The sequence below is a fragment of the Erinaceus europaeus genome, chromosome 17 (genome assembly GCF_950295315.1).
Source record: "Erinaceus europaeus chromosome 17, mEriEur2.1, whole genome shotgun sequence".
Taxonomy (NCBI): Eukaryota; Metazoa; Chordata; class Mammalia; order Eulipotyphla; family Erinaceidae; genus Erinaceus; species Erinaceus europaeus.
The window spans coordinates 39,418,977-39,446,842 of NC_080178.1; the positions used below are offsets into that span (position 1 = coordinate 39,418,977).

The 27,866-nt window shown below is 45.0% G+C and overlaps 1 protein-coding gene across 4 annotated transcripts in view; it reads left to right on the forward strand.

Annotated features, from left to right (window-relative positions):
* The window catches only part of GAB2 (GRB2 associated binding protein 2), a 121,436-nt gene that overhangs the window by 85,050 nt on the left and 8,520 nt on the right, over positions 1-27,866 (forward strand). For 2 of the 4 annotated variants that reach the window (XM_060176682.1, XM_060176680.1), the window contains exons 3-7: positions 16,405-16,648; positions 20,292-20,888; positions 21,426-21,532; positions 22,152-22,246; positions 23,359-23,623. In XM_060176682.1, coding sequence (XP_060032665.1) covers positions 16,405-16,648; positions 20,292-20,888; positions 21,426-21,532; positions 22,152-22,246; positions 23,359-23,623 — 1,308 coding nt within the window. The remainder of the gene's footprint in view (positions 1-16,404; positions 16,649-20,291; positions 20,889-21,425; positions 21,533-22,151; positions 22,247-23,358; positions 23,624-27,866) is intronic. The other 2 variants (XM_060176683.1, XM_060176681.1) reach the window with 1 other exon arrangement.

Consider the following 27,866-nt stretch of genomic DNA (forward strand, 5'->3'; position numbering starts at 1 on the left):
TCTTTTTAGATGGGTATGTTTGTTTCCTTAGGATATATCCCCAGGAGAAGAATTGCAGGGTCATAAGGTAGGTCCATTTCTAGCTTTCTGAGAGTTCTCCAGACTGCTCTCCATAGTTATAATTTAAAAAAAATTTTAAATTATCTTTATTTATTTATTGGATAGAGACAGCTAGAAATCAAGAGGAAAGGGGAAGATAGAGAGAAAGAGAGACACCTGCAGCACTGCTTTACCACTTGCAAAGCTTCCTCCACCTGCAGGTAGGGACCGGGGGCTTGAACCTGGGTCCTTGAGCAATGTAACATGTGCGCTCAACCAGATGTGCTACTACCCGGCCCCAGTTATAAATTTTTTTCTTGTGTTGAGAACCAGTAAGATTTACTGAGTCTTGAGGCTGGGGAGTTAGCATAATGGTTATGCAAACACATATACCTGTACCTTTGAAGTCCCAGGTTCAGTCCCCAGAAACACATTAAATCAGAGCTGAGCAGTGCTCTGGAAGAGAGGGAGCAATTTACTCAATATTGTCAACCTTGAAATGTTTTTCTCTTTTCATTTTGTCCAATTGCACTGAATTATTGAGCACTGTTTTTCAATACCCTTCCCCTTTATTTTTCTCCCCCCCCCCTCTCTTTTTCTTTCTGTGTTAACCAGATCTTACAGGAACACAGTATATGCATCAGCTGAGGGAGTTGATATGGATATTATTCTCAAGGAGAGAGTCAAGGGCTCCCCACTGGAGCAATACCCAGGTGACCTGCTCCCAACCCTTCTCACCTGCTATAGCCTGGGACACAGTGGGAAAAAAAATCAGAGCAGGGTCTCACAGACTGGTGCTGAGCTCTGGTAAATCCCCTCAGTCCACAGCAGAAGATGACAAACACAACGAAGAGAGTCAATTTCTGTAAAACTAAATGTGATCAAAGCTTTAAGCAGTTTTCCTCCCTCCAGAATCTTGGTTTGGGTGTGACTGTGTTAAACTCTGTGCATGTGTGATCACAAATATAACCAATAATAATAGTGTTTCCATATTTGACATAAGTAAGAATAGACAGGGGCCAGGCAGTGGTGCACCTGATTGAGCACATTAAAGTTCACACAGCCCTGGGTTCAAGCTCCAGGAACCCACCTGCAGGGAGGAAGCTCCACAAATAATGAAGCAGAGTTACTCTGTTTCTTTTTCTGTCTCTCCCGCCCCTCTCAGTTTCTGTCTGTCATATATCCAAATGTGTCAGTTTCTGACAGTGCATAAAGCAAAGAAGTAGTATTTGGACTCAGCGCTAAGATGGAGAAGTCTGAGAAAGAGTGAGATAGAGATTGTGCTGGTGTCAGGACTCCCATCCCCTAACCTGTGCCTGTTCTCATGGTCTTTGAACTCTGCCAGCTAGTTCAGACACACCCTGCAGCTCTGCTTCCAAATCCAGACCTCCCAGCCCATGTCCCCTTGCTTCCTGTCCTGCATGTGAGCCACCTGTCACCCGCTGTCATTGTCCCTGTCATTGTCACTTACCTGCCTGTGCACATTACTTCTGCCTTGAGTGCCACCGCCGTGCTAGGCTTCAGCCCCTCTGGGAGACCACAGTCTGCCAAGCAGGCTTCTTAGTTCCCAGTGGTCTGTCTGCCTGAAGTTCTGGAGAAAACCAGCTTCTGCTTTTCCTAACAGGCTTCTTTCTCTTCTTGTTCCATCTTCCCAGTAATGTTATCTTTGATCTATTGCTCACTCCAGCACAATGGGTACCACTTTTTCTAGGTCCTCTTCCAGGGACTACTGTGACGCAAGGACCTGGGTTCATTCTCTCCCCTCAGCACTCTTGGAACCCGTTTTATTTATTATTTTATCAGAGCACTGCTCATCTGTGGCTTATTGGTGATGTCAAGGATTGAACCTGGGACTTTGGAGCCTCAGGTGGGAGTCTCTGCATAGCCATTATGCTATATACTCCCACAGAATCCTTTTTTAACGAATACCTTCCTCCTAGGTGTCTAGTCCTGGGGTTTCTCAAAGATTTGCCAACTTTAAGCTGTGTGTCAATATAGTGAGGAGATAAAAAATTTGAGGAGATAAAATTTTTTCATCTTAATGTGAAAAAGAAAAAAAACTTTTTAATTTATATTTTTTAATAGTTATTTGTTTATTACCTTTTGTTGCCCTTGTTTTTATTGTTGTTGTTATTGATGTCATTGTTGTTGAATAGGACAGAGAGAAATGGAGACAGGAGGGGAAGGCAGAGAGTGGGAGAGAAAGATAGACACCTGCAGACCTGCTTCACTGCTTGTGAAGTGACCCCCTGCAGGTGGGGAGCCAGGGGCTAGAACCAGGACCCTTATGCCAGTCCTTGCGATTTGCGCCACCCATGCTTAATCCACTGTGCTACCACTTGACTTCCTAATTTCTATTTTTTAAAATAAATTTATTTAATTTTGAGAGAGTCAGAAATTGAGAAGAAAAGAAGAGACAGAGAGGAGAGTAGAGGCGATGTTATGAAAACATTCTAACTGTATCCACAGGACAGTGGGTCTGAGGTTCTGTATGTGGAGACACTGGTTTAAAGTGTAGATGCAAAGCTTGAACTGATCATGCACACGGCTAACAGGCCAAATACTCAATGGCTTTACACATAGACCGTTTCATTGTGTTTGCGTTGACTCCCCAGCTCCCCAACTCCCCAAACTCTCTGTGTGTGAAGTCCGTGACACTGACCTCATGACTGGGGGCCCTTGTTAGGCAGTACATCCAGTCAGACAGAAAAAGGAATCAATTTCACAGGAGGAGGCAATTCTAGAAGATGAGATCTCATAGGAGTGTTTTCTGGAAGAAAAGAGTGTTTTCTTCCAGATCCCTGAAATGACTGAATTCCCAGAGGGCAGGTAAGGGGAACCAATTGCTCTAGGTCACAGTGCTGGCTGACAGGGCTGGCACTGATGCTCAGGTCCCTCGATGCCCAGCCAGATTCCCAAGTGATGTTGATGCCTTGTGTTCCAATAAAGCCATGTAGTCTGTAATGTGTATGCTGCTTAGCTTTTCTAAAGCATTCTTAGAATCCTAGAAATAAATGAACTGACAATACTGATGAGCTCAACCTTGACCTAGTCCTGGACACACCTTTCAGAGCCTCATTTTATGCAACAGTAAAAGAGAAACAGGACATCATTCATCTGACTATTGTGAGATTAAATACGAGCACACTTAGCTGTATGGGGGTGGGGGCAGTGCTCAGCAGTCCGACATGTGCCACACATGCACAGAGCACTGGGAGTAACCCATGGCACCTCATAGAAATGAAAGATAAAGAGAGCATCACAGAAGGTGCAGTGGTGTTCGGGTCAGTTGATCAATGCCTCTGTCTCTCAACAAAAGAAAAAATAGAACTCATGGAAAGCATAGCAGTCATTGAAACATGATAGACACATTAAGTAAATATCTGTCAGCTGTATGGTTGGTGGCTTGGCATAGCCTTCTCTGGTGTTCACAACCATATTCTTAGCAATCTTCTAGATGGTCCTTGCCTCCCCCAAACTAAATCCTCCTACACAGCTATTTTGTCCCAACCCAAAAACATTCTTACCATGTGCCATGAATGTGCTTATCACATAAGCTTTGCTGTCTCTCCTGAGAGGCACCATGGTGCTCAATACTCGTGTCTATTGGAATGTAGCATTGCTCTGCAAATGAAGGTATAATGAGTGTACAGGGTCCACAGTGCCAGTAGCATTCCCAGCCTGTGTCAGCTCTGTGCCCACCCAGTGCTGTAGGCTAGGTACCTGCCATCATCCCTATTCCTTGCACTGGGGCAACTGAGACTCAGAAGAATACAGTGATTTTCTCTACTTCACAGGGCTAGTAGCCAAAGAGCCTGGGAGGCAAGCCAATATAGCCCAGCCTCAGGGTGCAGATGGCTGAGCCAGATTCTGAAGTTCTAGGTAGAGTGCCTCCAGCTGCTGGGGTTCCTACACAGGTACCTGGGAAGGATTTTTGTTCTCCTACACTCACCTTTTCTGGCTTCAGTGTGGTCATTCCCCCACAGTCCTTTAAGCGGCTGCACACAGAGTTCTGGTTGCCTTTACTTCCCACTTACCCCAGCTCATCTCCACTGACCAAAACCTTGGCTTCAGCTTCCCCTGCACAGATGTTTCCACGCCCACTGGGGTCCTGCTGATTATAAACAGAGCTGGGAGGACACTGTGCATCCTGGCCTTTGGGGGGAATGTGCCCCCACCATTTCCACTCCTCAGAGCAGGGGCCCTCTGGTTAGATGATTCATGGTCTGGATAAAAATGGTTTTGGACCAAGGATCAGAGCCCTGGCTTATGGTTCTAGGTCTGTGTAAAATAGCTTGCTTTGCCATATGCAAAATCCTGGCCCTCACTGTGTTAGAGGAGGTTTGGTGCTGTTCTCCAACCACCACCACCCCCAGAAAAAAAAAAAGGAGGCCGGTGCCTTTTTGTTATGTGTGTCCTGTCCCCCAACCCCACCCCAATCCCTCTAAGAATGAGAATACAAAATTGGTTCTGGGAGGTCATTAGCAGCATTGCATATGTATGAGGCCCTAAACTTAGGCCCCAGCACTGCATTAAAAAAGAAAAAAAAAAAAGGTGGGATGACATCAAACAAACCTCTGCATAGCAAAGGAAATGATGGACAAAGTGAAAAGGTAATTTAGAAAATATTTGTAAGCCATTTATTTGACATAGGATTACCATCCAGAGTACATAAGGAAATGAAAGAGTACAGTAGCACCAGAAGCAGACACACACCAAGCAGCTCCAGCAACCTCAAGTGTGGGAAAACAATAATGTCTTTGGGTAGCAGTCCGTGACTGGTGGAGAGAGTACATAGCAGTGTGGTAGAACACTACTAGAAAGCTGGGGGGATCAGGAAGACCTTGCATATGGTGAGCTGTGCACCTGCTGGGGAGCTGTCTCCTGGTCCCTGCCTTCACCACTTTCAAGCTTGATGGTCTGTGGCTTTAAATTTGTTCTGATTCTTTGTGGTCATCACCACCATCTCTCCCGTAACTCATTTCTTCTTGTAAATATGGAACTCTGTTAAATCTATCAAGCAGTAACTCCCTTTCTCCCAGTGCTTGCTGACCATCATCATTGGTTCCTTCTGATCTTGACCACTCTGAATGTCAGAATTTTGCTTTTGTGCCCAGCTTGTCTTGCTTAGCAGAGTTCATCCCTGGCTTGTCCCTGATAGACCATTACAGAATCCTCTTCCTACAAATCAGGGCGGGGAAGAGAGCAATGTTTATACAGAATCCTCTTCCTTTTTATTTTTTAAAGGTGCTGTTTTTAAATTTTCTTATTTTTATTTATTTTTTATTCCCTTTTGTTGCCCTTGTTGTTTTATTGTTATAGTTATTATCGATGTCATTGTTGTTGGATAGGACAGAGAGAAATGGAGAGAGGAGGGGAAGACAGAGAGGGGGAGAGAAAAATAGACACCTGCAAACCTGCTTCACCTCCTGTGAAGCGACTCCCCTGCAGGTGGGGAGCCGGGGCTCGATCTGGGATCCTTATGCCGGTCCTTGCGCTTGGTGCCACCTGCGCTTAACCCGCTGCGCTACCGCCCGACTCCCGATCCTCTTCCTTTTTAAGACTATTATGTGTTTACACCACCATTCATCAGGCAGTGGATATGTGGATTTCTGCCTCAATTTAGCTTTTGCAAGGAAGGTTGCTATGAACATTTGTGCGCAGATACCTCTAATTCCAGCTTCTTTTCTTTTGCACATATTCCTATAGGTAGAATTGGTTTTGTTCAAACTACACTAATGGGTGGAAAGTAGTAGTCACATTTCCCTAATGGTAAATGATGTTGAGGATGTTTTTATGTATTCAATGGCTAATTGTACATCTTGTGGGAAATCTATTTCAAGTCCTTTGCCCATTTTTACTTGTTGTTTTTTGCCTTTTTTTTTTTTGGCTGGTGAGCTTAAAGAGTTAGCTATATGTTTTGGATACTAGTGCCATACACATGCATTGAGAATACTTCTCTCCCGTTTTTTAGTTTGCCCTATGTTTCTGTTCTTTTTTACACTGTGCAGAAGATTCTTTTGTTTGTGTAGTCTCAGATACTCAGATACACTTGTTTGTTTTTACTTGTGTTACTTTTGCTTTTGATGTCAGATCTAAAGCTTTGTTAAGACCCAAGTCAAGAAGCTACTACTAGTTATCTTTACAAGAGTTTGATTGTTTTACGTAATATGTATTTTTTTTCTTTTTAAGATTATTTTTCTTTTTACCAGAGCACTGCTCAACGCTGGCTTATGGTGGTATAGGGGACTGAACCTGGGACTTTGGAGCCTCAGACATAAAAATGCTTTGAAGAATCATTATGCTAATTCCTTGTGCCCCCTCTAGTCCATTTTGAGTTGAGTTTTGTGTGTGCTGTCATTCTTTTGCATGTGACTGTCCAGTTTTCCCAGCATCATTTATTGAAGAAACTGTTCTTTGCCCATTGTATTTTCCTTTTTCTTTATTTTATTTTATCATTTTATTGGAGAGGAAGAGTTAAGGTTTATACCCATTGTATATTCTTGGTTCCTTTTTTTAAAATTATTTTATTTATTTATTCCCTTTTGTTGCCCTTGTTGTTTTATTGTTGTAGTTATTATTGTTGTTGTCATTGTTGGATAGGACAGAGAGAAATGGAGAGAGGAGGGGAAGACAGAGAGGAGGAGAGAAAGATAGACACCTGCAGACCTGCTTCACCGCCTGTGAAGTGACTCCCCTGCAGGTGGGGAGCCGGGGTTCAAACCGGGATCCTTATGCCGGTCCTTGTGCTTTGCGCCACCTGCACTTAACCCACTGCGCTACAGCACGACTCCCTCTTGGTTCCTTTTATAAATTAATTGACCATGTCTGTGTGGGTTTACTTCTGGTCCCTATTTACTTTTCCATTGATCTATGAGTCCTTCCTTACTTATGCTGGCTGATACACTGCTTTAATAGCTACAACTCTGTAATATGATTTGCAGGAAGGAAGTATGATGTGCCTAGTGTTACTCTTTTTTTTTTTTTTTTGAAGGATCGTTTTGATGGTCCTTTTACAGTGTAGATTTATTCTGTTTCTGTGAAAAATGCCATTGGATTTTTTTGTGGAGATTGCACTGAATTGGTAGATGGCTCTGGGTACGCCTTCACAGTATTCCCTGCCCATAAACATAGATTATCTTTCCATTTGTCTTCTTTGGTTTCTTTCCTTGGTGTCTTATAGTTTTCAGTGTACAAGTCTTTTATTTCCTCAATTAAATTTTGCTTCTGGGTTTCATTTCTCAAACAATTTTAAATGGAATTATTTTCTCTAGTTCTCTATAAATATTACAACCTAGAGCAGCTCTACTACTGAGCCACCTCCCCAACCCAGTTACCTAATAAAATTTGTTTTTCAGCTAGAGACAGAGAAGGTGTGAGAGAGAGAGAGAAAGAGAGAGAGAGAGAGAGATGGAGTTGGGCGGTAGCTCAATGGGTTAAGTGCACGTGACGCAAAGCACAAGGACTGGTGTAAGGAGCCTGGTTCCAGCCCCCAGCTCCCCACCTGCAGGGGACTTGCTTCACAAGCAGTGAAACAGGTCTGCAGGTGTCTATCTTTCTCTCCCCCCCCACCTTCCCCTCCTCTCTCCATTTCTCTCTGTCCCATCCAACAACAACATATCCAACGACAATGACATCAATAATAACTACAACAGTAAAACAACAAGGACAACAAAAGGAAATAAATAAATATTTAAAAATAAAGAAAGAGAGAGAGAGGCCACAGCACCAAAGCTTCCTTATGCTTAAAATCCAATGGCATTTTTCACAGAAACAGAATAAATCTACACTGTAAAAGGACCATCAAAGCAATCATTAAAAAATAAAAGGGAGTCGGGCCAGTAGCACAGTGGGTTAAATGCACGTGGTGCCAAGTGCGAGGACTGGCATAAGGATCCCAGTTCGAGCCCCGGCTCCCCACCTGCAGGGGAGTCGTTTACAGGTGGTGAAGCGGGTCTGCAAGTGTCTATCTTTCTCTCCCCCTCTGTCTTCCTCTCCTCTCTTGATTTCTCTCTGTCCTATCCAATGACAGCAGCATCAATAATAACTACAACAATAAAACAAGGGCAGCAAAAGGGAATAAATAAATATTTAAAAATAAATAAATACATAAAAATTTAAAAAAACAAAAAGAGCAACGCTAGGCACATTATACTTCCTTCCTGGCTGCAAATCATATTACAAAGTTGTAGCTATTAAAACAGTTTATCAGCCAGCATAAGGAAGGACTTTTATTATACTGTAATCAGTGTGGGCCTGACTCAAACCCAGGTCCAGACACTGCTCCAGTTTCAATTGATGAAAAGTAAATAAGTAGAGTGACATATTTTCTTTCTTTCTTTCTTTTTTTTTTTTTGAGTGACATATTTTCTATGGAGAGGTCAAAGGGCAAGCTGTCTGAGTGACATGTGAGCTCACAGAACCTGTTAGGACTGAGTCCTATGGGAATCCTAATGGGCTTCCTCAGTTTCTCTGGGGAAGAAAGCAGTGCCATTGCTGCCTGGGAGGTAGATGTGCTTTCATCTCAGCGTGCATCCAAAGAGCAAATCCACTGTAGAGAAGACATTTTTCTTCACTTTGTACATATTTTCTTTCTCCCTTTGGGGATGGGGGAACGTGTTGCACAGTTTTGAAACAGTCCAGAAATGTCTGTCTGCAGAAACACAGTTCAGAAATCAGAGCCCTGCCTCCAGCCTTTGTGTCAAGAGGAAGTTGGATTTTGTTAGTACAGCACATTTTGAGTATGGGGTTTCTTCCCACAAAGTTTTCTTCTTCCTGGTGGCTCCTTCTATGTCAGATGAGGGTTAGAGAGTGATGTTTCTCCTCCCCTTTCCTCTCTCCCCTCCAGCCAGGGCCTGGGATAGGAGTGGCTTCCAAAGGCTGAAGGTCTCCGGTAGCAGTTACTGTCTTTGGTGACTCAGTTTCCATTTTTTCAATTTACAGATGAGGATAGCCAAGAAGAGTTGCAGTGATAGATCAGAGAGGGCTCTGGGCCCCCCTCTGCCATAGTGGGTAGCATTCTGTGTAGAGTCAGATTTTTTTTACCTTCAATTTTTAAAAAAAGATTTAATTAGTAACACAAGATAGAGAAGGGGAGAGAGAGAACCAGAGCCATCACTCTGGCACATGCAATGCCAAGGACCAAACTCAGGACCTCAAGCTTCCAAAGTTAGCACCCTAGTCACTAAGCTACCTCATGGACCCTTTCCTTAATTTTATGACTCACTGCTCTACTTACCACAAGGGCCAGCATCCATGACAGCTTGGAAAGCCACCCCATGCTTCTTGGCCAGTCTCTCACTCTCAAGCAGTTGCCTGTGCCCTCCCAGAAGAAAGCAGCAAAAAGAGCATAAAGATATGCAAAACGGTTTATGAAAATGATCCCCAGCCCTTGTAGCAGCCTTACAAAGTATATATCCTCCATAGCTTCAGAACTCACGGATAACAGCTTTGTGTCTGGTCTGCAACTTTATGGGTGCTGATGCTCGCTGAGGCCTTCTAGTGGGACTGTGGGGTATGGGGTAGAGATTAAAAAGTGGTGTTGAGATAAGGGAACTGATCATTATTTGGCCAGCCATCCTTTCCAGAAACACCCTCCAACTGCCCCTTTGCTGCCCCCATTATCTCCAGCCACTTTATGGCTGGGTTGGGCTCCTCTGCTGAAATCTTTAGAGCTTTCCTGTTCTAGAATTTTGCAAGACAGTGGGAGGAGTATTTGTGTGTTGGCCAGGCTTCCCAGGGGTGATTGTGGAAAGGGAGGGGAGTAAGTTTTCAGGGTCCTAGAAGCCAGGAATACAAAGGGGGAAAGAAAAGAAAAAAAAAACATGCTTGAAGGAAAACAAATTGAGTTAGACATGTTCTGACATTCTCTATAGTCTAGACTTGGAGATGGAAGCTCTGGCCAAGAGTCTGGAAACATCCATTTTCTCCTTGCTGTCTGGCTGCCCTTCTGAATGATCTAAGACACAATACAACAGCCACATACCAAAAAAAAAAAAAAAAAAAAAAAAAAGGCCCAGCCATGTGTAATGCTTTGCTTTAACTTTGCTATTCTTTTCTTCCTTGAAGAGGTAGCCTGGCAGTAAAACAAACCCTACTAATGGCTTTATGCTTCTGCATGGGTTTGTTTTCACCACTCTAATAGGCTAGAGAAAGGGACAGGTCAAAGACTGCCCTCCCTGCCTGATGGGCCTGGAACTAAAGCTCAGACAGAGACCTGCCTGTGACCTCACAGTGACTGAAGGACAGAGCTTGAACTGGATTCCTGTCTCCGTGCTCTGTCACATGCGTGAAGGGCATTCTCTTGCAAGGTGGAATTTCAACTGGCTTTGACCTTACTGTGCATTGTTGCTTTTATATGTTTTGCTGAAATCTGTTGCCTTGCTATGTTCATGGGGCAAAAGGCCTAAATAGTGTGGCTGGAAGGCAGAACAGGGAACTGAAGGTATGAAAAGGAGAATCAGCCTTCCTCCAGTATGCTTTAATAAGTACTTGGTATTTACAGAGTGCCACCTTTTCAGGGAGCAAATAACGATAAACTAAAGGTCAGATGTATTTACTTAGATTACTCTTAATCTCCTGTATATATTTAATACTTCATTCTCTGCAAAGGATTGTGTGTGTGTATAAATTTAAAATGTAAAAATCAGTATTCTTAGTATATTCACAGGGCTGTACAACCACCACCACAATCTAATTTGTCACTCTGAAAAAAAATCTTATAACCTTTAGCAGTCGCTTCCCAGTGTCCATCCTTTCCCCAGGCCTCAAAAATCATTTGTTTATTTTGTATCTTCATATATGTTCTGGTGCTAGACAATTCCTATAGTAATATGCTAAGTCAATCTGGTTTTTGTTTGTTTTTTTCACCAGAGCACTGCTCAACTCTGGCTTATGGTGGTGCTAAGGGATTGAACCTAGGACTTTAGAGCCTCATGCAGGAGAGTCTATTTACATAGCCATTATGCTATCTACTGCAGCCCAATCTGGTTTTCACTGAGCATAATGCTTCCAAAATTCCTATATGTCCTAACACTTGTCTGTACTTCATTTCTGCTGCCACATTATATCTATCCTGTAGTGTAAAAATGCCACACTTTATCTATCTATCTATCTGTATATATGTATGTTAGTATTTGAGTTGTTTCCACTTTAAACTACTATGAATCAGGCTGCTACAAACATATGTGCATGATTTGGGTGGACTTAGGTTTGCACTTAAAGTAAATAGTTCAGTGGTTGGGGGAGTGGGGCTATGCCGCCATCACCACAGGCTAATTTTTGCTGCTCCCAAAAGCAGCACTGTACCCATTAGCAATCACTTTCCCTTCCTTCCCCAATCACCACTAGTCTATTTTCTGCTTGTGCTAGATGTTTCATGTGCAGGGCATCATTTGGTCTATAACCTTGAAAATTCATTCAAGCTCTCTGATATGTATTTCATTTGTGTCTGTGACTGAGTAATTATGTCACATTGTATCTCTCAGCCCCTGTCTCCTAATAGCTTCTCAGCCCCTGTCTCCTAATAGTGTCTTTATTTTCTCATAAAGGACATTGTCATTGGATTAGTTCCCATCCATGTACAATATGACCTCAGTTTGACTCATCATATCTGCAAAGGCCCTGTCTTCAGATAATGTCACACTCTGGGGTTCCAAATAAGACATGAAGTGGGAGTGGAGAGGGGTACTACTCAGCCTAGTGTAGGCACCAAGGATTAACATGAAAACATGACCATAATCATAAATTCAGGTAAAGTCTTTGAAAGCTGCAAGCCTTGTTGTAAACCACCCTTTCACAGGTATGGCTTTGTCCGGTAGAGGGAATTCTTAGTGCCTAATGGACTAATCTTACTTTATCGTATTGACAGTTTTATAAATCTCTCTGATTTTGTCCACAAGAAACTGGCATATTTGGATATTGTTCCAGGGGGAATTCTTTCAGTCAGCCAATTAGTTTCCTATGTCTGGGACTGTCCTTTGCAGAAGCTGGAGAAGGGACAGTGACAAGTGTTGATTGCTTCCCAGGCAGACCTTTCTGGATCATGGTAACCACTCTCTGGCAATTGGCAGGTCAGAAGACTGAGTCTCAGGGATGGCCAACAGCCACAGGTTTACAGGGCAAAGGACCAGGTCACAGTTTTGGCTCCACAGCCAGAGCTGGAGGCAGAGTGTCCCAGAAGTGAGGACAGGTCACCCCTCTTACAGAACAGAAGCCCTGCCCAGGCCTTCAGCATAGCAAGAGGGAGGAGTATGGCTGGTGACCACACAGGATTAGTAGGTTATGACAGATAACCCTTCCTGCCAGCCTGAGGGACCTGTATACTCGGAAGGCAGTGAAGTGTCAGTGTCACCTGTCACTTCCTCTGCTGAGCTCTGCACCCACTGAGCTGTGCTACACACTAGGCCTGATGTTCAAAAGAGGATCTCTGCCTTCACTGAGTGGACAACCTTGTGTGTAAAGGGAGCAATTCTTTGAGACACAAAGGCATGCTGTGAGAAGCAGGGTTGAAAAAATAAACAGGGTTGGTTGAAAAAATGCTTCCAAAGGCCCAGGAAGTTCATGCAACATATTTTTATGCCTAATTCTTAGAGATCCCAGGTTCAGCCCCCTATACCACAGTGAGCCAGAGCTGAGTATTGCTCTGGCAAAAAACAAACAAACAAACAAAAAACAGCATAGAGGACTAGGGAGATAGTGCAGTGATAGAGGGCTTCCATATGAGAAGTCTTAGACTCAATCCCCACAATCACCAATGGCCAGAGCTGAGCAGTGCTATGGTCAGAAAAAAAAAAAAAAAATTAAAAGAGAAAGAGCTTTATGAGGATTTGGGTTTAATCCCCATGATGCACACCCTTCCTCTCCTGCTGTGAAGATGTCCCCTCAGGCTAGTGCCAGTTCCCGTGAGAGTTAATACAATATTCTTGAAGTTCCCTTCCCAACCAATCCTGTCCCAGCTCGTCACTCCCGGTTTTTGCCCTATAAAGCCCTTCTTCTTCCGCCCCTCGTTCTCTTGCCCGTTTTTCACCTCAGTGATGGAAGGGTGTGGCGCATAGCAGGAGGCGGCCATTTTGGCTGGCTCCATGTGGCCTGAACCACTTGTCTGACCCAACAATAAAGGATTGTGTTCCCTTTCTGCTCCAAGCCTCCTTTTTCTGCGTTCCGCCACCACCGCAGCAAGTGACACTCTCCAATACACACACCCAAAAAAGAGTAGGCTTTTAAGTCACACTCTAAGATCACAGGAGCCATTGGGGTCTTCTAAGCAGGACAGGAGCATAATACAACAAGGTGGTTGGGAAAAGAGAGCAGAACAGAGCATGTATATACTTCTGATATGGACAAGTGCCTGGGTGTTGGTGTCACTGCCCAGCTGAGACAGAACACAGGATGGTGTCAAGAAACTGGGTTCCAAGGGGGGCAGGAGACAGCTCACCTAGTAGATACACACTTTGCCCTACCCAAGGGCCCAGGCTTGATCTCCTAGCCACCACACAGTAACACCTCATGGGGTAGCTTCCCAAGGGAAAGAGCAGTACTGTGGTGTCTCTCCTCTTATGTCTCACCTTCTAAAATAAAAAGAAGGGCCAGCAGGTGGCACACCCAGTAGAGTGCATATGTTACCATGCACAAGGACCTGGATTCAAGCCTGCAGGGGGGGAAACTTCATAAGTGGTGGAGTGGCAGGAGTAGATAGTATAATGGTTATGCAAAGAGACTCTCATGCCTGAGGTACCAGAAGTCCCAGGTTCAATCCCCTGCACCATCATAAGCCAGATCTGAGCAGTGCTATGAGAGGAAATATTCTTCTGTGGTGCAACAGTGCTATAAGCACCTCTCTCTCTCTCTCTGGAAAAACTCTTCTGTAGTGCAACAGTGCTACAAGCATCTCTCTCTCTCTCCCCCCTTCCTCCCTCCCTCTCTCTCTCCTCCCTCTCTTTTTTAAATTTTTAAATATTTTGATTAACTTATTTCTTTGTTTTCAGATAGAGACAGAAATTTAAAAGGAGAGGGAAGATAGAGAGAAAATAGGTAGACACTTGCAGCACTACTTTACCACTCATGAAGCTTCCCCCTGCAGGTGGAGACTGGGGGCTGGAACCCGGGTCCTTGTGCACTGTAGTGTATGCACTTTACCAGGTATGTAACCACCTGGCCCCCCTCTCTTTATGTCCCCCTCTTCCATTTCAATTTCTGTCTACCAAAAAGAAGAACAAAGGAAAACCATGGGTGCTGAGAGTGGTGAATTTTGTCACTAAGCCCTGGCAATAGCCCTGGGAGCAAAAAAATTACAGTTGGAGGCTGAGGGTATAGATTGACCTGCCAACATCTATGTCTAGTAGAGAAGCAATTATAGGAGCCAGATCTTCCACCTTTCATACCCCATAAAGAATTTTGGTCCATACTCCCAGAGGGATAAAGAATAGCTTCCAGTGGAGGGTATGGGACACAGAACTCTGGTGGTGGGAATTGTATGGAACTGTACCCGTTACCTTGCAATCATTAATCATTATTAAATCACTAGTAAAAATTTAAAATAATAGTAATAACAGTTGGGTTCTGATTGTCTCAGCCTGCTTGCAGTGTCATCTGAGTGACACTGCAGGCAGGTGGGGGATTTGGGACAGAAGCCCAGAAGGGGACTGAGCTAAAGACTCACAACGAAAAGCTGCCTTCTCACAGCCACACTGTGCAAATAGAGAACGTGACCCCAAGATTACCCCCTGACTGGGAGGGAGGCTGTAGCAGGACCCTGGAGGTGGTGGAAGGGGGAGCTAAAAGGGGGGCAGAGGCTCTCCCAGTGGCTCCTCTGACCTGTGTGCTCCAGGCAGCAGCTGTAGCCAGCCTGCCCCCTCCCTCCTCTCGACCATGAGAATGCTGATGGTGGAGAACTAATGGAGTGGGGAAGCATTGATTCTCTTAACAGACTATAGGCCCTGAGGTGGATTTACTCTGGAGGTCAGTACAGCTATCCATGAACCACTGCTCCATGGGGACTTCAGGCTGATCTGTCACACTGGGTTCCCACTCCCGACTAGAAAGTGATGAATGCTGGGGCCAAGGCATGGGCTAGCCAGGCTGCCATGGGGTGTGAGCTGGGAACAGCCTAAAATAGGTCAGAGACCAGGGAATGGGGATAGACCTCTGTCCCCTGTGGAGTGACTCCAGTGACCCCTGGAAGCCACCACCAGCTGCACCATTCCCCAGCAGCAGGAGTTCTATCCTCACACCATGATTTCTTTGGGGCAGAAAGTGCCGAACAGATGTTCCTGTTTATTCTGCAAATGGGAGCATGTGTCTGTCCACCTGGCCTTTCTTGGGCCAGACATGGGGAGCCACAGTGACTGCAGAGCCAGTCTCTGTTCCTAGAGCACACTCTTGGACTTGGCTGCACAGAACAGCAGCGGGTCTGATGAGCCCCCCAACCCCACCCCCACTCCAGCCCAGTGCTGATGACCCAGAGGAAGGAACCAGAGAGAATATGACATCCACACACAACTTTCAGGTCTGCCTTGGGGCTCTAGAGGGTAGGAGATCTAGGTAGAAGGAGCAGCACACACTTAGAAAAAGGCTCCTAAAAGGGCCTGGCATGCTCAAAGCTGTGCTGGACCCTGTGCCTTGGGTGTGGGAGAAAGGACTGGGATGCAGGTCAGACCAAAAGGCCTTGAGTGTTAACACCTTCAGGACCATGAGTCAACTTAGAAAGCAAGTGGGTGATGCCTCTGGCTTGGGGTGCAGTCCTATAAGCTGCTGTCTTTTTAAAAAAGTATTTATTCATTCATTTATTTAGAAGGTAGAGATAGGAGTTAAGGGGGAGAGGGAGATACAGAGATCTGCAGACCTGCTTTACCACTTACTAAGTTTTCCCCTTTCAGGTGGGGACCAGGGGACTTGAACCTGGGTCCTTGCAAAAGTAACTTGTGCTCTCTAACTTTTTTTTTTGGGGGGAGGGGCTTGATGATTTGCAAACCTGTGGTGATCACAGATGTATAGCTTCCTTTCTACCCATGATAGGTGTCAGCACACCTTTACCACGGGACACTGGGTCCCCAGGCTCTTCCACCCCCTCTGCCTCCTCCCTTTAGAGTTCTTGGCTTTGTTAAAATAGATTGCAGCTAGTAAGTTTCACCTTGTGTTTTCTCTTTTCTTTGTCTCTTAAATCCCACCCCTGAGTGAGGTCATTCAGTCTTCCTCCTTCACCTTCTAGCTTATTTCCCTTAACATGATCCCTTAGAGTTCCAGCCAGGAAATAGCAAAGGAGAAGCTTTCATCATTTGTTACAGCTATGTAGTGTTCCTCTGTGCATGTTTACCAGGGCTCCCTTAACTCCACCTCTGTTCACCAAGCTTCTTCTCCTTTCCATAGACTCCCTGAGAAACATCTCCTCAGCCAGTCATGGCCCCCGCTCTTCCCCGGCTGAGTTCAGCAGCTCCAGTCATCATCTCCTCCGAGAACGAAAGTCTTCTGCCCCATCGCACTCCAGCCAGCCAACCCTGTTCACATTTGAGCCCCCTGTATCCAACCACATGCAGCCCGCCCTGTCCACCAGCGCCCCCCAGGAGTACCTCTACCTGCACCAGTGCATCAGCCGCAGGGCAGAAAGCGCCAGGTAGGAGACCAGCCACAAGGCCTTGCACTCTGCAGCCTCTGAGTGGGGGCCCTGTGCTGTACTGGGAGCCAGGGTCCAGCCTTTCTCTCTCACCCTATATCTGTAGTGAAGGAAAAACTCTGTCAGGAGTAGTGGAATTGTACAGGCTTGATGCTCTAGTGGCAAAAAAAAAAAAAAAAAAAGTTACAAGGTAACTTTTACAAGGTAAGCAAATATATTTATAAAAGAACATTCATATTTTATTGGTATTATAATGATTATTAAGTTAAAGTGGGGCAGCAAAATAGCTCATCTGGATACTGCCCTACTTTGCCATATGTGTGACTCATGCTTGAGCCTGGCCCCCACTGCATTGAAGGAAGTTTCAGTGCTATGGTCTCTTTCACTCTTTTTCTGCCTCTCTAACTCTATCCTTAAAATATAATAATAATAAAGTAATAAAAATAAGCCAGCTAGCACACCTGGTAGAATATACACATTACCATGCTAAGCGACCTGGTTTCAAGTCCTCCTAGTTCCCACCTGCAGGACAGAAGCTTCATGAGCAGTGATGCAGTCCTGTAGGTGTCTCTGTCTCTCTCCCTCTTTATCTCCCCTTCCCCTCTCAGTTTCTCTGTCCTGCCAAATAAAAGAATGAAAAAAGGAAAAAATAGCTGCTAGCAGCAGTGGATTCGTAGTGCAGATGCCAAGCCCTAGAGATAATTCTGGTGGAAATAAATAAATAAGGTTAGTGGACAGTTCCAGAAGGGCCCCACCAGAGCTGATACTAGACAGTCAGTCATCTAGGTAGCTATAGCCTGGCACTGTGTGGGGTGTGGGACAGAAGGAACAGACTTGAAGGTCTAACAAAGGGGACTGAACAGGCCTGTCATGTAGGCAAGTTACCCAGCACAAAACCCCACCTGGCACCTGTTCTCCTTTCTGAGCTGTGAGGTCCTGCTTTCTACTGCCACCTGGTGACCACAGCTCTGAACAACAAGCCTCATAAACAGCTTGACAGAAACTCCATGGATGGGCCTCCAAAGGTGATGACTGCCCCCTATCGCTTGCAAATTTACCTTAGACAAGGCTTCTAGATTCTGTTAAGAACTGCTTCGTATCTGTTTCTGTTACTTATTTTTGCCACCAGGGCTATCACTGGGGAGTCTATACCTGCATAGTTCTACTGCTCCTACCGAAATTTTTATCTTTAAGATACATCACCATCTGGGGAGTCGGGCTGTAGCACAGCAGGTTAAGCGCAGGTGGCACAAAGCACAAGGACCGGCATAAAGATCCCTGTTCGAACCCCAGCTCCCCACCTGCAGGGGAGTCGCTTCACAGGCGGTGAAGCAGGTCTGCAGGTGTCTATCTTTCTCTCCCCCCTCTGTCTTCCCTCCTCTCTCCGTTTCTCTCTGTCCTATCCAACAACGACGACAACAACAATAATAACTACAACAATAAAACAACAAGGGCAACAAAAGGGAATAAATAAATAAAATAAAATATTTATTAAAAAGATACATCACCATCTATCTAAAGACAGAAGGGGGAGGGAGTCGGGCGGTAGCGCAGCGGTTAAGCGCAGGTGGTGCAAAGCACAAGGACTGGCATAAGGGTCTCGGTTCAAGCCCCCGGCTCCCCACCTGCAGGGTAGTCGCTTCACAAGCGGTGAAGCAGGTCTGCAGGTGTCTATCTTTCTCTCTCCCTGTCTCCCCCTCCTCTCTCCATTTCTCTCTGTCCTATCCAACAACGAAGGCATCAATAACAACAACAATAATGACTACAACAATAAAACAACAAGGGCAAAAACAAAGGGAAAATAAATAAATAAATAAATATTTTTTTAAAAAGTTTAATAAAAAAAGAAGACAGAAGGAGGAAAAGAGAAACACCATCAGGAAGCCTTCCCCATACAATGCTGTTCTCATGTGGTGGCCAGGTGCTCAAATCCACATCCTGGCTCACTCATGGTGAAGAATGTGCTTTACCAGATGAGTCATCTCCTGTTTATTATTATTTTTGTTGTTATTATTATTATTATTTTCACCAGGTTTGTCACTGGGACTTGGTGCCTACACAATAATTGCACTTACTTGGTGGCTACCTTCCCCCTTTCTTTAATTTATTGGACAGGGATGGGATGAGATGGGAAGGAAAGATAGAGACTTGGTGCCTACACAATAATTGCACTTACTTGGTGGCTACCTTCCCCCTTTCTTTAATTTATTGGACAGGGATGGGATGAGATGGGAAGGAAAGATAGAGAAGGAGAGAGAGAGAGAGAAAGTTACTTGTGGCACGGTTTCACTGCTTTGAAGCTTCCCTCCCACAGGTGGGGCCTAGGGGCTTGAATCCAGGTCTTTGTGAATGGTAACATGTGCACTGAACTATGTATGCCACCACCCAGCCCCAGGCCACCTTTATGTAATTTTTTAAAGGATTATAGCTAATATTTGTGACTAAAAAGAGTATTGTTCTTGAACAGTGAGGCGTGTGTGTGTGTGTGTGTGTGTGTGTGTGTGTGTGTGTGTGTGTGTTTTAATGCAATGCTCGGGCATTCATGCCTTGAGAAGCTCTCCCTGGGCTATATTTCTCATTCTATTATTTGAAAAAGAGAGGAGAAGGAGGGAGGGACACCAAAGCACCTCTGTAATCCATGCAATACTCCTCACCCCAGTATTGCCCATTGTGATATGGTACTGGTACTGGAGTTCAAATCCAGGTCTTCATGGCTGGTGAGCTGCCTTCTATACCAGGTGAGCTATCTCCAGTCCCTAACTTGGTTTTTGTTTGTTTTTTTTCTTTTTCCAGATCATTGTTCAGTTTTGGCTTATGGTGGTACTGGGAATTGAACCTGGGACTTTGGCATGGAGATTTTTATATAACTATTATGCTGCCTGCCCCCAACTTTTTTTTTTTTATCAAAACTGTTCTTACGCTATGTCAGTTGTGCAGTGGTGAGCATAGTAGTTGCTTTCCAAAACTTTTTTCTTTCCTGAACATAGTTAACAAATAGGGGGATATATTTCCTCTAGACCTTTCCACTTACTAAAGCAATACCCCAACCACCACCATAAAGTGGCTTTCAATGAACCACAGTTTATGGTAGAAAATAAATCCATGGTATGCATCTGAACCCTTTCTAACTCACAACATCAATACCCATTAACTGATTTACCTCCTCATGAGAAAACTGAAACTCAAATAGAATGCCTTGCTGACTTTTTTCTGCACTAATCAGGAACCCTCCCCCTTTCTCACTGACTTTGTGTGAAACATTTCTGTGCTTTGGCCAAGTGGGCAGCATCTCTAGCTGGCTAATAACCACTATGGGATCAGGGAAACCAATCCCAAATGCTCATGGATGTCTGCAGAGAAGGGCAAGTGAAGGGTGATGCTGGGTTTTACATGTTAGATACAGTCATTGTTCTTGCAGGTGCATGATCCCATGCTTGAAAGAGGACATGCCTCACCCAAGGTGGCACAATTGGTAAACCGAGGATTGTCTTGGGCCTGCCTGCCTGATTTCCCCAAATGAACCAGCTGCTCAGGTCCCAGCCTCACCTGCCACCCTGGTGGTCAGCCCAGGTTCCTTCTAACTTCTGCTCCCCCCCCCACCCACCCTTTTTCTCTATTCTCTTCTCTCTTCTTTCTCTCCCAGAAGTGCAAGCTTCTCCCAGGGGACCAGAGCCTCATTCCTCATGCGGAGCGACACGGCAGTGCAGAAGCTAGCCCAGGGCAATGGCCACTGCATCAATGGTGTCGGCAGCCAGGTCCATGGCTTCTATAGCCTCCCCAAACCAAGCCGGCACCACACCGATCTCCGAGACAGCACCTACGACCTGCCCCGAAGCCTGGCAGCCCACAGCCATGCCAAAGGCAGCCTCACCAGCTCAGAGACTGATCCCAATGACGTGTATACCTTCAAGACACCCAGCAACACCCTGTGCCGAGAGTTTGGGGACCTTGTGGTGGACAATATGGAGGCCCCAGCCACCCCACTCTCCACCTACCAGATCCCCCGGACATTCACACTGGACAGGAACCACAATGCTATGGCCATGGGTTCGCCTGGGGACTCAGCTGTGGCCCCCCCACCCCGGCCCCCAAAGCCAAGCCAGGAGGCCCCACGCTGGGGCAGCCCACAGCAGAGACCCCCTATTGGTGTTGGAGACAGCAGGGCCATCGCCTCTGCTGCCACCATCCCCCGGCGTAACACTCTCCCTGCCATGGACAACAGTCGGCTGCACCGAGGTCAGTTCCTGCCCAGACCTGGGGGGAGGTGACAGCACAGGGCTCGCAAGAGTCTGTTATTCCAGGGTCATTCATGACCAGGGAAAGTCAGGGACCCTTGGAGCCCAGGACTCAGGTCTGAACGTCTCATCCACTCAGGCTCCTTGGCAGCTAGTAACCAAGCACCTGAGGAAGCTGCTTAGCTGGTTAGAGCACAAGGCTTGCCCGCCTGAGGCACCTGCTTCCATCTCTATGTGATTTTAGTAGTTGATCTTAAAAAAAAATGCTGATAATAAAAAAAATGTTCTTGGTTAACCTCGGTGCAGCCTAGTATGGGTTTGGAAGCCCACATCATGGCATCTTGTGAGTTTCTCTGGGAGACACAGCATTTAAAAAGTGAATTTGGAAGGCTGGCTCAAACAGAAGCCAGACTAATGCGCACTCAGACTGAAACAAAATTAGATCTTCTCTGTACGAGAAAGAAAGACAGATTCAGGGGCCTTGTGTAAGTGCTATGCTGCCACTCCCAGGTCAACTTTTTTCATTTTTATTTCAGCGAGAGAGAGAGAGAAATCAATCAGCAAGGGAGAGACACCACAGAACCCTGCTACTATTTGTGGGGCTTCCCTATGCCATGGGACTCCCTGAGTCCCACACCCTCATTATATGGTGATGCATATGCTTTGCTGGGTGAGCTATCTCCCAACATCTTCAGAGTGTTTTCCAAACCACATTAGAAGATCTTTGCTTAAAGTCAGAAGTTCTCTCAGAAACAACTGATTCTGCTATTGCTTGTTTTTCATGGAAAGTCTTCTAGCTGTGCATGTGTTCTTGCATGTGTCCTTGGGTGGAAATGCACACTAACACTCACTCCTCACACTGAACCTCCTGCTTAGTAGCTCACAAGGCCTGTCCTTTCACATTCTATTGTTTAGCTGTGTGGTGCCCCCCACGAATGGACATAGTCCCCTGTCTCCATCCCCTGCAAGGCCCTGGGAGTGCAGAGGTGGGACTGGAACCTAGGTCCTGTCCCCCAGCCCATGCGCTCTGTGGTCTTCTAGCCCATAGCTACTGGTCAAGTGAGATGACAGGCACAGTAAGCTGGCCCTCCTCCACTCTGGGGCTCACAGCCCAAGGGCAGTGGCCAGCACACACTTTGACTACGGAGTTTGTGCCAGTGGCCACTAGGTGAGCTAGGGCTTAGGTAAGCAAGTGTCTGAGGGCATCATGGGACTCTGCCCAGCTCATCCACTACACAGAACACTCACAACTCCTTTCTCTGCCACAGCTTCCTCCTGTGAGACCTACGAGTACCCACAGTGTGGAGGGGATGGTGCAGGCCGCTCTGCCGAGGCTGCAAGCCATGGAGTCAGCCCTTTCCTGGTGAGTAGGGCCAAACTGGGGCTTCCAGGGGCTTCCCCTGTAGGGAAATTTTAGGATGGATTCCCAGGGAACTGATAGCACAGACCCCAAAAAGAGTGGTGGGTCATACTCTCAGAACACTGACTCGCTTCTCAGCCTAGTATGTGAGAATGAGGTGCCTAACTTGGTCTGGGGGACCCACTCACCATATGTTTCATCCCTACCCCAGCCACCCACTGGCCAGGTGCCAGACAGCCTCCTGAACCTAGCAGCTAAGGGTTTTTGTTATTGTTTTTAACTTCAGCTCTGGCTCATGGTAGTAATGGGATTAAACCTGGGACATTTTTGCAGAACCACTATGCTGTCTCCCCCACCCTACTGAGATTTTTTTTTTTTACTTTATTTTGTTTTGTTTTATTATATGTACATTTGATAGGACAGAGAGCAGTTAAGATGGGAGGGGGAGAAAGGGAGAGAGAAAGACACCTACAGTACGCTTCACCATTTATGAAGCTTCCTGAAGGTGGGAGCCTAGGGCTTAAACCTGGGTCCTTGAGCGTGGTAGTGTATGCACTTAACTGGGAGTACTGCTGAGTGCTGCTGCCTGGACCCTAAGGCTTTTTATATGCTAAAGATTTTCCCACCTTCTGATTCCTGAGGCCCCAAGGTAGCTGAAAGGGGTCACAGACCTACTTTCTCTATTCGAATTCACTTTCCTTATAGCTCCCAGAGCAGCTGATTGGATGGTGACTTTGTAGAAACACCCCCCCCCCCCCCGGGAGTTGGGCTGTAGTGCAGCGGGCTAAGCGCAGGTGGCGCAAAGCACAAGGACCGGCATAAGGATCCCGGTTTGAACCCCGGCTCCCCACCTGCAGGGGAGTCGCTTCACAGGCGGTGAAGCAGGTCTGCAGGTGTCTATCTTTCTCTCCTCCTCTCTGTCTTCCCCTCCCTCTCTCCATTTCTCTCTGTCCTATCCAACAACAACGACAACAATAATAACTACAACAATAAAACAACAAGGGCAACAAAAGGGAATAAATAAATAAAATAAATTTTAAAAAAATTAAAAAAAAAAATAAAGAAATACCCCCCCATCTCTTGTGACACCTGTCCCCATCCCTCTCCCTCCCTAGCCAGGGAAGGCTACCTTGGGCAGATCTGACAGCACTAATTCCGAAGACAACTACGTGCCCATGAACCCTGGTTCTGCCAGCCTGCTGGCAGTGGAGCGTGCCAGTGATGCAGCCCAGAGTGTCTACATTCCCATGAGCCCTGGGCCCCACCACTTTGACCCACTTGGCTACCCCTCTGTGGCCATACCCCTGCACCGTGGTCCCAGCCGAGCCAGTGAGATTCAGCCTCCCCCAGTCAACCGCAACCTCAAGCCGGACCGGAAAGGTGAGTCCCAGTGCCCTGTCCCTACAGTATCCACACATCCTCTGTATCCTCTCAGGGCTGGAGCATCCTGAGCTCTTCCTGCAAGGTTCTGGTCACTTCTGGGAATAAAAGAACTACACTCAGGCCCCTCTTCTTCTCTCTCCATCCCAGCAGTCTATACTCTAGGGGCTGGCTGCCACAGGAGGGCTGAAATCAGGACAGTGGATCCAGGTCCATGCCACTACCATCCTGTGATTGCAGACAGCTCATTTCATACCTCTAAGTCCTATTTCTCCATCTGGAAAATGAGGCATATAGTACTTAGCCTCCCAGAGATGGTGAGGGGTACATTTTACATATTTTCAGTGTTTGGTCCTATGTAAAATTCATGTAGGGAGAAGGGGCTGGCAGAGGAGAACTGATAGAGTAACCCATTAGAAGATGCATGTGTGGAGCACAGAGGGTGATGCAGAAGGCCCTGGGTTCTGTCTCTAGCACCAAGGATGGTGGGATGGGGCTTTGGCTTCCCTTTTTCTCTCGCTCTCTAAAAATATAATAAAACTTGGGCCAAGGAGATAGCTCAGTGGTGTGATGCATGTGGAAGGCCCTAGATTCACCCCTCAGCACTACATTAAAAATTAATAATTATGGATAGGGGAGATAGCAATGTGGTTATGAAAAATACTTTCATGCCTGAGGCTCCAAGGTCCCAGCTTCAACCCCCCACACCACCATAAGCCAGAGCTGTACATTGCTCTGGCAAAAAAAAAAATAATAATAATTATAAATAATAATAGAGATAGGCCCTCAAGCTTTCAAGCCAGACTGATGTGGGTTAGATTCCTTACCCAGCATTCTATTAATAATATATGTTTGTCTATAACTTAAAATAATATTAATATTAGTAATTTTAATGTCAGGTTTTATAGTTTATGAGATAGAAAACTTTATTTATTTTTTAATTGGGAAATTAATGTCTTACATTCAACAGTAAGTTCAATAGTTTGTACATGCATAACATTCCCCAGTTTCCCATATAACAATACAACCCCCACTAGGTCCTCTGAATCCTTCTTGGACCTCTATTTTCCCCACCCACCCACACCAGATTCTTTTACTTTGGTGTGATACACCAATTCCATTTCAGGTTCTACTTGTGTTTTCTGATTTTGTTTTTCAACTTCGGCCTGAGAGTGAGATCATCCCATATTCATCCTTCTGTTTCTGACTTATTTCACTCAACATGATTTTTTCAGGGTCCATCCAAGATCGACTGAAAACGGTGAAGTCACCATTTTGTAGAGCTGAGTAGTATTCCATTGTGTATATATACCACAACTTGCTCAGCCGCTCATCTGTTGTTGGACACCTGGGTTGCTTCCAGGTTTTGGCTATTACAAATTGTGCTGCCAAGAACATATGTGTACACAGATCTTTTTGGATGGGTATGTTGGGTTCCTTAGGATATATCCCCAGGAGAGGAATTGTAGAATCATAGGGTAGGTCCCTTTCTAGCCTTCTGAGAGTTCTCCAGACTGTTCTCCACAAGAGGTTGGACCAATTGACATTCCCACCAGCAGTGTAGGAGGGTTCCTTTGACCCCACACCCTCTCCAGCATTTGCTGCTGTTACCTTTTCTGATGTATGACATTCTCACAGGAGTGAAGTGGTATCTCATTGTTGTCTTTATTTGCATTTCTCTGACAATCAGAGACTTGGAGCATTTTTTATGTGTTTCTCAGCCTTTTGGATCTCTTCTGTGGTGAATATTCTGCCCATGTCCTCCTCCCATTTTTGGATGGGGTTATTTGTTGTCTTGTTGTTGAGTTTCACAAGCTCTTTTTTATTTTATTTTATTTTATTTATTTATTCCCTTTTGTTGCCCTTGTTGTTTTATTGTTGTAGTTATTATTATTGTTGTTGTCGTTGTTGGATAGGACAGAGAGAAATAGAGAGAGGAGGGGAAGACAGAGAGGAGGAGAGAAAGATAGACACCTGCAGACCTGCTTCACCGCCTGTGAAGCGACTCCCCTGCAGGTGGGGAGCCGGAGTTCGAACCGGGATCCTTATGCCAGTCCTTGTGCTTTGCGCCACCTGCGCTTAACCCACTGCGCTACCGCCCGACTCCCTCACAAGCTCTTTATATATGCTCGTTATTAAACTCTTGTCTGATGTATGGCATGTATAGATTTCCCATTCTATGAGGGGTCTCTTGGTTTGGGTAGTGGTTTATTTCACTGTGAAGAAGCTTTTTAATTTGATGTAGTCCCATAGGTTTATACTTGCCTTACTCTTCTTTGTAATTGGATTCGTTTAATTGAAGATGTCTTTGAAATTTGTGCGGAAAAGAGTTCTGCCAATATTTTCTTCTAAGTATCTGATAGTTTGTGGTCTAACATCCAAGTTCTTGATCCACTTGGAATTTACTTTTGTATTTGGTGAAATACAGTGGTTCAGTTTCATTCTTCTGCACGTTTCAGCCCATTGTTTCCAACACCATTTGTTGAAGAGACTCTTCTTTCCCCATTTAATAGTCTGAGCCCATTTGTCAAAGATTAGATGTCCATAGGTGTGGGGGCTCACTACTGGGCTCTCAATTCTATTCCACTGGTCAGTGTGTCTATTCATGTTCCAGTACCAAGCAGTTTTGATGACAATGGCCCTATAATACAATTTGAGATCTGGGAGTGTGATGCCTCCAGTTCTGTTCTTTTTTCTCAAGATTGTTTTGGCAATTCTAGGTCATTTCTGGTTCCAGATAAACATTTGTAGCATTTGTTATTCTCCTAAAAAATGTGCTTGGGATCTTGATGGGGAGAGCATTAAATTTGTAGATGGCTCTGGGTAGTATATTCATTTTGATGATGTTAATTCTACCAACCCATGAACATGGAATATCTTTCCACTTCTTTTTGTCTTTTTCAGTTTCCTTGAGCAGTGACTCATAATTTTCAGTATACAAGTCTTTCACTTCTTTGGTTAAGTTTACTCCTAGATATTTTACTGTTTTTGTTGCTATAGAAAAAGAAATTGATTTCTGGATTTGAATTTCTTCTAGCTTAGTGTTTGCATAGAGGAATGCCACTGACTTTTGAATGTTAATTTTGTAGCCTGACACCTTACTGTATTGCCTGATGATTTCCAAAAGCTTCTTGCTGGATTCCTTAGGTTTTTCTGTGTATACTATCATTTCATCTGCAAATAGGGAGAGTTTGGCTTCTTCTCTTCCAATCTGTATCCCTTTAATTCCTTGGTCCTGCCTGATTGCTATGGCAAGAACTTCCAACACTATGCTGAATAGTAATGGTGATAGTGGGCAGCCCTGTCTAGTACCTCATCTGAGAGGAAATGCTTCCAGTTTTTCACCATTGAGAATGATGTTGGCTGTAGGTTTGCTATATATAGACTCCACTATCTTCAGGAATTTTCCATCTATTCCCATTTTTTGTAGTGTTTTGATCATAAAGAGATGTTGGATTTTGTCAAAGGCTTTCTCTGCATCTATTGATATGACCATGTGGTTTTTGGTCTTGCTTTTGTTGATGTGGTGGATCACATTGATTGATTTACATATATTAAACCAACCTTGAACGCCTGGGTTAAACTCCACTTGGTCATGATGAACAATCTTTTTAATATACTGCGGTATCCAGTTGGCTAGAATTTTGTTCAGTATTTTAGCATCTATGTTCATCAGAGATATGGGTTTGTAGTTTTCTTTTTTGGTTGTGTCCCTGTCTGCTTTTGGTATCAGAGTGATGTTAGATTCATAGAAGCTAGCAGGGAGTATTCCAGTGTCTTCAATCTTCTGGAAGACTTTTAAAAGTAGAGGTATTAGTACTTCTTTGAAGGTTTTGTAGAATTCATTTGTAAAAACTTCTGGTCTAGGACTTTTATTTTTGGGGAGATTTTTGATAACTGTTTCAATTTCATTAGCTGTGATGGGCCTGTTCATGTTATCCACTTCCTCTTTTAGTTTTGGAAGTTGGTAGGTATCTAGGAAATCATCTATTTCTTCCAGGTTCTCTAGCTTGGTGCCATATAGTTGTTCATAGAAGCCTCGCATGATATATTGAATTTCTGTGGTGTCTGTTGTGATATCTCCTCTTTCATTTAGTATGCGATTTATTTGGGTCTTCTCCCTTTTTTGTTTTGTGAGTCTGGCTAAAGGTTTGTCGATTTTTTTCACTCTTGCGAAGAACCAACATGTACTTTCATTGATCTTTTGTATGGTTTTCTTATTCTCAATGTTATTTATGTCTGC